The sequence below is a fragment of the Petromyzon marinus genome, unplaced genomic scaffold (assembly GCF_048934315.1).
Source record: "Petromyzon marinus isolate PM22_M1 ecotype Great Lakes invasive population unplaced genomic scaffold, UKy_Petmar_22M1.pri1.0 PM_Scaffold_439, whole genome shotgun sequence".
NCBI lineage: Eukaryota > Metazoa > Chordata > Hyperoartia > Petromyzontiformes > Petromyzontidae > Petromyzon > Petromyzon marinus.
This window is the reverse complement of record NW_027423434.1, coordinates 67,088-77,038: the sequence shown is the minus strand read 5'-3', so window position 1 is coordinate 77,038 and position 9,951 is coordinate 67,088. Positions and strand designations below refer to the sequence as shown.

The 9,951-nt window shown below is 42.2% G+C and overlaps 1 protein-coding gene across 1 annotated transcript; it reads left to right on the top strand.

Annotated features, from left to right (window-relative positions):
* Positions 1 to 806: 806 nt before the first annotated feature.
* Positions 807 to 9,951, top strand: LOC116948080 (uncharacterized). The gene is made up of 3 exons (XM_032964396.2): positions 807 to 1,170; positions 5,742 to 5,837; positions 8,967 to 9,951. Exons 1-3 carry the CDS (start codon positions 895 to 897, stop codon positions 9,522 to 9,524), a joined length of 930 nt encoding a protein of 309 aa, XP_032820287.1. The 5' UTR covers positions 807 to 894; the 3' UTR covers positions 9,525 to 9,951.

Here is a 9,951-nt window from a genome sequence, read left to right as displayed (position 1 = left end):
TGTTTTATTGCAGCACTTCAATTTGCGAAAGGTTGAACGTGAAAAGAAAAACTCATTCGCGTTTTTTTTTACACTTTACCAGGAACATTTCATTTTACTTTTAGCACCACCCAGACAATATTCAATTCAGCAAAATTGAGATATCCTGGGAGGTTTCTTGAGGTGAAAATAACTTTTTTTTTAAATGCATGCATCTTCCTCAGCAAATCTGTTCAATAAAAAGAAATCCATACCATACCAGTACTGCAAACGTGGAATTTACTCTCGTTTCAATCTTGTCTTGACATCCCCGACGACATCACTGTCTCTTTCGAACTTTCCTCGTGAAGTCATCCTCATCCTGTAACCCGAAGATCGGGCGAGTATTTCTACCCTCGGCACACGCAGGTATCAAGCACTAAGGGGCCGTCCATAAATGACACAGCTCGTGTGGTCCTCGATATATGAAGGTGTTACTGGGCAATCGACGAGTGGTTAGACGTAGGAGGAAACCTGAGCACTTGTGAGAGTTTAAAACATTCAGGCTGGGTTGCCAACGACCCAACCCCTGGGTTTAACTAAACTGGGTTGTGCGAGGATGGTACAGATCCTTGGTCTGGGCACGCTACAGTCACGTACAGTATTTCGTGTCAAGCCGTTTAAAATGCGACCCCTCGAATATCAACCAAGCACGACGATGCAAAAAAGAATCGCGAATATTTACCTGTGCGAAATAAACTTTAAATCGAAAATGCCCAAATAAGCGCGGTCTTCCGGTGACGTCACATCCATATTGTAGCCATAGCGATTTGGTCACGTGGCCGCTCTTCGCGGCATTCGTGAGGGACGTCTCGGGAGTGAAGCGCACATCGCTGGCGATCTGGAGAGGCGGCTTTTCCAGCTCACTCCTCGAAAATGTCTAAGCTCATTACCTTGATGGTGACGTCGGCGATAATATGGCAACATGTTCGCATTACTCCACCGAGTGCTTGGGAGAAAAAAACAACCTTCAACCCTGAGGAGAACTCCACAAGCGCTCCTGAATTTGGCCAAGTCCCCGTCAAGCAAACACCGATGGACGGCACCAAAGATGACCATGAGGGCACACGGGTCAAGGTGGAGTTCTTGGCTCAAGGAACGCCGTGCACTAAGCCGGAGCAAGGGCTTGACGACACTGGATTCCACACGGACGTAAGGACTTTAATTTTGTAGAATATACTTATATATAAAAGGGAAATTTGTGAATGCGTGTCTGTTCGAAATGTTTAGCATACTTCCCGACATGCAACAAACTTGAAATTTGGCATATGGGCAGCTTCCAGACTTTCACAATGCAAAAAGTATGCCGTAGCGTCACGCAGTGTGCCTGCCGACGTCACGCATCCCCCCCACCCTCCGCGTAGGCCGTGTATTCGTCCAAGACAAGAATCCAAGTCCCGGGCGAAGCCGGGTAGTAAAACTAGTAACGTGTAATTGCCTTGTGGTGGCACTGTGAAGGGTGGGTTCATAGCCTTTGACCAAATCAGAATCAGGATTTATATCCTGGAAAAAAATCCGATGAGCTATGAAACTTTTTTTTACAGAGGTCCAGTCGGGATGGGTCAGAAATTTACAATACAAAAAAAACGATAGGATGACAACGTATAGGAAAATTAAGCAAATCACTAAAAATAAAACTAAAATAGATCAAGTACAGGCGTGTCTCGCTTAAAAGCGAGAAACTTTCCACGGAAATTGCTCGTTAAGTAAAAATTCGTTAAACGATCACAGTTTCGCCATTGACTTCCATGTTAAAAGACGTTACTTTTCAGCCCCAACATTTCCCACTCTTGAACAATATAAAATCAAATGTCACATTTACCACACATGAAGAACTACAGTGAATGCAGGTGCCTGTCCTCAGCATCTGCAAATAATTAGCGCCACCCTCCCTTCACCAACGTTCCAGATGGCCGCAGAAGCGCATCTGAAAGCGCGCGATGCAAACAACAAACTGCGGCCCTGGCGCCACAGCACGCATTTCATCAATCGGTCTCCGCTCGTTTCACAAACAATTGCTCGTTTTGCGAACAAACTGGGTTCAAATTAAAATTGCTCATTATAACGAATTCTCGCAAAAATAAGGATGCCCTTGCCCAATTTCCAAGCTTGGGCAAGGCAGCAAAACGACAGCAAAAACAGTCCCAGACAACACAAAGTCCCTCAATAAAATTGTACGTGAAAATGTCACAAACAATACATGGGAAGGATGAAAGTTACGAATCACATTTAGAAATGCAGTGGTATCCAGAACTAAGCTTCTGCTTGATAATATTATTTGAAGGAAAATTTACGATATTAATGGTGGAAACAAGGTTGCTCCGAAACGTTGGAGCTGCAATGGCAAATGCTTTGTCACCTATTCCTTTTCTTGTTCTTTGGAGATTTAAAAGTAAATTCGATGGGCGTCTTATGTTTCTTGGGTTTAATAATGGGGTTAATATATTAAGTATAGCACAGATTTAACAATAAGAGATTTTATGGATGGCAGAGCCCAATGTAGATTTCGTCTTGCATCAAGTGATGTGAGATTGTATTTTAAGTAAAGGTCATACATTTCCCAGAATGAACCAGATTTCATCAGAACTTGGAAGCTAAATAGGGTTGAGCCTGGATAGTGCTGAGGTGATTGACCACCACGTATACCGGATTGTCATAGGCAAATATATTCTTGGTTCTTTCGGTAAAGTCACGTATATAGTCGTAGGCAAGTCCGGGGCTATGTGGTGGTCAGCAGAGGGCATCTATTGTTTACTGTGATGCTATGCTCCAACAGCATGATGAAGTATGGTCAGGTAACCTCCAGTGTGGTGTAGCTATCATCCAACAGTGGATTTACAAGAGGGCTGCACATGTGTAGCTAGACGTCTATTGATCTGCATTTTACCCATGACCTTAATTGCAAAAGAACTGTGTTCCCTCAATATTTTGTAAACTTTTGATTTAAAGCTTTCGTGACTGCAGTAATTCATATTCTTAGTTCTTTCGGTAAAGTCACGTTGAAGGGACACAACAAAATAATAAAATACATATAAAACAATAAAAATTCTCACGACGTTTCGACCATAACACAAAAGGTCGTCTTCAGGTGTGTTGGTTTGCATAAATTACTGCAGTCACGAAAGCTTTAAATCGAGATCAAACACGTTAAAGAAGCATTACGACAGAATGGCTACAATAATACTCAAATTAACAGAGCACTGAATGCCAAAACACGATCGCAAAGCAACACTGCTGAAAGCGATCAGATTCTTAAAACAATTAAAATTCCATATATCTCAGGAGTAACTGACAAATTAGCCCGTGTTTTGCAAAAGCAAAACATTACAGTAAGATTTGGTAAAGTACACAAAATTTAAAAACTAGTATCTTGCACAAAAGACGAATTACCTAAATTATCAACAGAAGATGTATTTCGGATTAATTATTCATGTGGCAGATGCTATATTGGACAGACGGGACGTAACATCAGCATAAGACTAAAAGAACACCAAAGAAATATTAAATTATCTCAAACACAGCTGTCGGCAGTGGCAAAACATGCTTGTCAACAAGGACACTCAATTGATTTTGATAACGTTGAAGTATTGTGTAAAACTAATTATTACTGGCAAAGACTAATTAGAGAATCCTTTGAAATTGAGAGAAACAGAAATAACTTTAATCGTTCTGATAGCTATAGGCTTAGTGCGGCTTGGAAGCGTATTATTAAATAATACATATTACAATTCCTTATAAGGGAAACACATTAACGGATTACTAATGTAGCATATAATCACAATAACACACCTTACAACTAATTACCAATCTACAACTCATTACTAATCATAACCATTGACTGATTGCCAATCGATTATATAATTACAATACCCCCCCCCCTCCGCCTCAATTCACTGCACCTGAAATGAGTTAAATGATGAAGTCACCCTGCTGCTCTATTTAAGACCGAGAGCAAGTGAGGGCTTTACCATTCTGGCGAATTGCCCGATTATGCTGGATGTAATTACCAGCGAAACGTCATATTCAAACTGTAAATGTTGTGGATTCACTCTTCAACACACCGGTGGGCTAAAGTAGTGAACTAATTGTCTTTTATATTCTTAGTTTTTTCGGTAAAGTCACGTTGAAGAGAAACAACAAAATAACAATATATATAAAACAATAAAAAATTCTCACGACGTTTCGACCATAACTCAAACGGTCATCATCAGGTGTGTCGGTTTGCATAAATTTATTTTGAAAACGGCATATTTATTTATTTATATAAATAACGTTTGCGTCACTCAAACCATGAAGAAGAACCCTCTTGAGGAGCCTTTCAAAACCATCACTTTACCCTACATTGCTGGGATTACAAAAAAGATCTCCAAAATCTTGAATAAACACAAGATCCAGGTCCGTTTCAACACATTACATAAAATCCGTGATCTGGTTCCGTCTGTAAAAGATGTGATTCCGGACATACAATACCCTGGTGTCTACAAACTAAGTTGCCTCTGTGGTAGTAGTTACATTGGAGAAACCAAACGCCATATCTCGGACCGCATTCGTGAACATAAAGCAGACCTTAAACACGGTAGGACCAACACCTCGGCCGTAGCAGATCATTGTTCTAATTCAGTAGGCTCACATGCCATTGACTTTTCCAAGACGGAGGTTCTTTGTAAGCCATCTGGCTTCCATGAGAGATTCGTTCATGAGGCTATCCACATATACAAACACAGAGACAATTTCAACCGAGAAGATGGATTCTATCTTAGCAATCATTGGAAAGATTTGATAAATCATTTCAGTTCTTGATTGATTGTTCACGCTTACAGTGCCTTTCAGACAGCATACATAAAAACAAATTTCGTCTCCCCCCTCCTCTTTTCAAAAAATAGATGGACTAGTCCTGGCAAACTGCCATCGTTGCGCGTGACGCAAACGTTATTTATATATATATATAAATAAATAAATATGCCGTTTTCAAAATAAATTTATGCAAACCGACACACCTGATGATGACCGTTTGAGTTATGGTCGAAACGTCGTGAGAATTTTTTATTGTTTTATATATATTTTGTTATTTTGTTGTTTCTCTTCAACGTGACTTTACCGAAAAAACTAAGAATATGAATTACTGCAGTCACGAAAGCTTTAAATCAAAATTTAATTGTCTTTTGTCAACGTGACACTTTATTTTGCTGATTGGCCGTGTCGGGTGGTGGACGGTTTCGACACATTTATAAATAACCCGATCTAACCCAAAAACCTTTATTATGAATAATATTGGTCGCGAAAGCCTACGTGTTAAACTTCTGGACTTTTGTTTTCTGCCATGAAACAGTTAGTCCCATTTTTATTGCATTGTTGTGGAAATATTGGAGGACTGGTGTGAAAGTGTGATGCTTCTCAACAAACAAGGCTGCATCATCAGCGTAGTCGAGGTCAGTGAAGTGGTGCCGGCCAATCTTGACTCCAAGGTCATGGGTCATGTTTACATGATCCAGTCGATTACCTGACAAAACAGCGCCGGTGCAAGCATGCATCCTTGACGTACTCCAGATGTGGTCTTGAATCGTGGCGAAATCATGGCGAAAGTCTGGACTTGGCACAAACCCTTACACTTGTGCCTGCATGCAGATAATTCCCAAGGTCTAGCAGGAAAAAACGTGTTAATTAAAATAATGGACCAATCCTTCAATGAACTAATCTCTGAAATGTCAATGTCTTGTTTTCAGACCGCATCCGATTATGCCAAGATCATCCACCCCGATGACATCGTCAACAGCATCTTGCTTTTCGTGCAAGTCTGGCTGTGGCTGCAATCCCGAAAGGTAAGGGGGACAGCTCATCATCACCAATGCAATTAGTCTGAATAAAACAAATCCTGGCTTTTGATTTTTAGACCAGCTCGGAGGCTTAGCGTGAATGACTCAATCCCTCGGGGTCTGATGAAATAAGTACCACTTTGTGGGGAAATCAACAGTGGTTGCTCTATGAACAAACAAGTACATCCTATAGGAATGTGTAATTGCTATCTCTGCTTTAATGCTCATTTGAGCAGGATATCCACTGGCGTTTGACATGACCTGCTATGATGACCCGCTGCCATTTTGTAATGGTTAGCACACTGCTCATGAAATGCAGTTCATCATGGAAGTGGAAGCTGGTAGAACTCTACCATTTCTGAATATTCTGCTCGGACGTGGTCGAAATGGTAAAATAACACACAGCGTTTACCAAAAAAAACAAATGCACATTGACTCCTATCTGAATGCAGTCACACCATCACCCCGCGTAGAAATCTGCTCTCATCAAGACGCTCATACAGTGAGGGAAAAAGTATTTGCTCCCCTGCTGATTTTGTACCTTTGCCCACTGACAAAGAAATGATCAGTCTATAATTTTAATGGTAGGTTTATTTCAACAGTGAGAGGCAGAATAACAACAACAAAAATCCAGAAAAACGCATGTCAAAAATGTTATAAATTTATTTGCATTTTAATGAGGGAAATAAGTATTTGACCCCCTCTCAATCAGAAAGATTTCTGGCTCCCAGGTGTCTTTTATACAGGTAACGAGCTGAGATTAGGAGCACACTCTTAAAGGGAGTGCTCCTAATCTCAGCTTGCTACCTGTATAAAAGACACCTGTCCACAGAAGCAATTAATCAATCGGATTCCAAACTCTCCACCATGACCAAGACCAAAGAGCTCTCCAAGGATGTCAGAGATAAGACTGTAGACCTACACAAGGCTGGAATGGACTACAAGACGATTGCCAAGCAGCTTGGTGAGAAGGTGACAACAGTTGGTGCGATTATTCGCAAATGGAAGAAACACAAAAGAACTGTAAATCTTCCTCGGCCTGGGGCTCCATGCAAGATCTCACCTCATGGAGTTGCAATGATTATGAGAACGGTGAGGAATCAGCCCAGAACTACACGGGAGGATCTTGTCAATGATGTCAAGGCAGCTGGGACCATAGTCACCAAGAAAACAATTGGTAACACACTACGCCGTGAAGGACTGAAATCCTGCAGCGCCCGCAAGGTCCCCCTGCTCAAGAAAGCACATATACATGCCCGTTTGAAGTTTGCCAATGAACATCTGAATGATTCAGAGGACAACTGGGTGAAAGTGTTGTGGTCAGATGAGACCAAAATAGAGCTCTTTGGCATCAACTCAACTCGCCGTGTTTGGAGGAGGAGGAATGCTGCCTATTACCCCAAGAACACCATCCCCACCGTCAAACATGGAGGTGGAAACATTAAGCTTTGGGGGTGTTTTTCTGCTAAGGGGACAGGACAACTTCACCGCATCAAAGGGACGATGGACGGGGCCATGTACCTTCAAATCTTGGGTGAGAACCTCCTTCCCTCAGCCAGGGCATTGAAAATGGGTCGTGGATGGGGATTCCAGCATGACAATGACCCAAAACACACGGCCAAGGCAACAAAGGAGTGGCTCAAGAAGAAGCACATTTAGGTCCTGGAGTGGCCTAGCCGGTCTCCAGACCTTAATCTGTGGAGGGAGCTGAAGGTTCGAGTTGCCAAACGTCAGCCTCGAAACCTTAATGACTTGGAGATCTGCAAAGAGGAGTGGGACAAAATCCCTCCTGAGATGTGTGCAAACCTGGTGGCCAACTACAAGAAACGTCTGACCTCTGTAATTGCCAACAAGGGTTTTGCCACCAAGTACTAAGTCATGTTTTGCAGAGGGGTCAAATACTTATTTCCCTCATTAAAATGCAAATCAATTTATAACATTTTTGACATGCGTTTTTCTGGATTTTTTTGTTGTTATTCTGTCTCTCACTGTTCAAATAAACCTACCATTAAAATTATAGACTGATCATTTCTTTGTCAGTGGGCAAACATACAAAATCAGCAGGGGATCAAATACTTTTTTCCCTCACTGTACATCGGGCTAAGAAAGTTGATAGTCTGAGAAGTGAAATTAAACATGTTAAAGAAGTGCTGCAATTGAAAAGTTACAATGATGCACAAATCAACAGGGTATTGAATGCATAGTCTTTAATATGTATTCATTAATCCCCCCCATCCACGAATCTGGCTGTCACCTGATGAAACTAGTTGTAATTACTGGCGAAGAGTCATACTCAGATTGTAAATGTTGTGGCTTGGCTCTCCAACACACCGTTGTGCTGTACTAGTAACGAATTGGCATCTTCTGTTTACGTGACAAACCTTACTAATTGGCTGTGTCAGGGTGGTGGCGGGTTTAATGACACATTTATATATTTACGCGATATAACCCAAACAAACCTCTATTATGGATGAAATGCAAAGTTCATACGATGAATGTGTAAACCACAATCGACTGGAAGGTCGTATGTGGTGGGGTTTAGTGTTGGTACCTCCCAACTCTTTAAACACATCTAGTCAGTGTGGAATAAGAGTCCACTTACACTCTAGGCCGGGGGTGGGGAACCTTTTTTCTGCCAAGGGCCATTTGGATATTTATAACATCATTCGCAGGCCATACAAAATTATCAACTTAAAAATTAGCCTGTTATATTGTGTCAAACATTGAATTAAATCACCTCTAATGTGATGGCATGAGTCTGCCTCTCTTTGGTGGGGCGTGTGATGATGTTTGCTGGTATTGATGATGTTGCTACTCGCAACTGCTTTTCCAGGTTTGCTCCTAGATTTATTGAATTTCGAGTCCCACCTGCGGTAGCCTTGGCAGGGCCAGACCATATGAATTTGCGGGCCTCATACGGCCTGCGGGCCGGACGTTACCCACCCCTGCTCTAGAGCTTCCTCTGGTGACAGCAAGCATATAATTATAAAATGTAAATATATTCATGTATTGTGGTATCATGGGATCCTGTGAGATGGAGATAGCATGTTGGATGTTTCCATTCAGCTAGAGATAGAACATTGCTACTGATGATACCTTTCCTAAAACATTTCTTTGCTTTTGTTTTTTTCTAAGGACCTGTCACCGCCCATCAGCAAGAAGATCAGGACTGTGTGTCGCAACATGAATACGTTGAAAAACAAACTAAAAAAAGTCCGAAGGAAAATGAAGAAAAGACTTCCGAAATCTCCAGCCACCATTGAAAACGTTGCTCATGAAGATATTGACCTGCAACCTTCTGAAATAAATCGGGTGGCGATTTGGCAGCGGCAGGAATACAAGCCAGACCCGGAGCCTGAAGTCTACGAGGCCATCGATCCGACTGGACAACGATTCCAGAAACCCTACAAGGAGATACACTATTCCCGCCACAACGAAAACACCCAAGTGGACCAATGGGCATACATTCGCAAATATGCCAACAAACTTGAATACTACAAAAAGATTCAACCCCGCAACACCCCCGTTACTTACCACACCTTCAACCGCAAGATGAAAGACCGACAGGACATTTGCTTCATTGAGGAGAACTCCGCCATGAACAGATGCACGGTTCACATCACCAAAGCACGAAACGGGCAACAAACAACCAATGTGTACGTCTTCTCCATGCCCAAAACCTCCAGCCGTTAGATGAAACTACATACACTCACACACACGGAGACCTACGCACACGCAAACACTCACACACGCAGCTATACGGACTGTTGGGGAAAAGTGCTGTGGAAGGCTGGCATGGAACACAAGGGGGTGGGTGGCCAACACCATGCCCTCTCTCTCCAGCACGGACATTTACACACAACTCCAGGAACTCATTTCGGGCCAAGTCGACCGAGGGGAGGTCCAGGACCAGTTCAGATATCATCACTGGTGTTGGTGGCCTTGAACTGGAAATTAACTCTGGTGGCAGGGTTCATCGCGAAGTGCACCAACTACTACACCACCGCCCCCCGTGCACACACTGATACACAAACACACACACTCGTATACACACTTGTATGTTGTTATTGGAACCCCTAATGGAGTTGTAAAAATAAAAAAAAATTCGACTACCTCTGAA

What these genes read in the sequence shown, in the direction of transcription:
- LOC116948080 (XM_032964396.2), top strand. Translation starts at nt 895, where the DNA reads ATGTCTAAGCTCATTACCTTGATGGTGACGTCGGCGATAATATGGCAA. An exon ending in ACACTGGATTCCACACGGAC is followed by an intron (nt 1,171 to 5,741) that starts GTAAGGACTTTA and finishes TCTTGTTTTCAG; the next exon opens with ACCGCATCCGATTATGCCAA. An exon ending in TGTGGCTGCAATCCCGAAAG is followed by an intron (nt 5,838 to 8,966) that starts GTAAGGGGGACA and finishes TTTTTTTCTAAG; the next exon opens with GACCTGTCACCGCCCATCAG.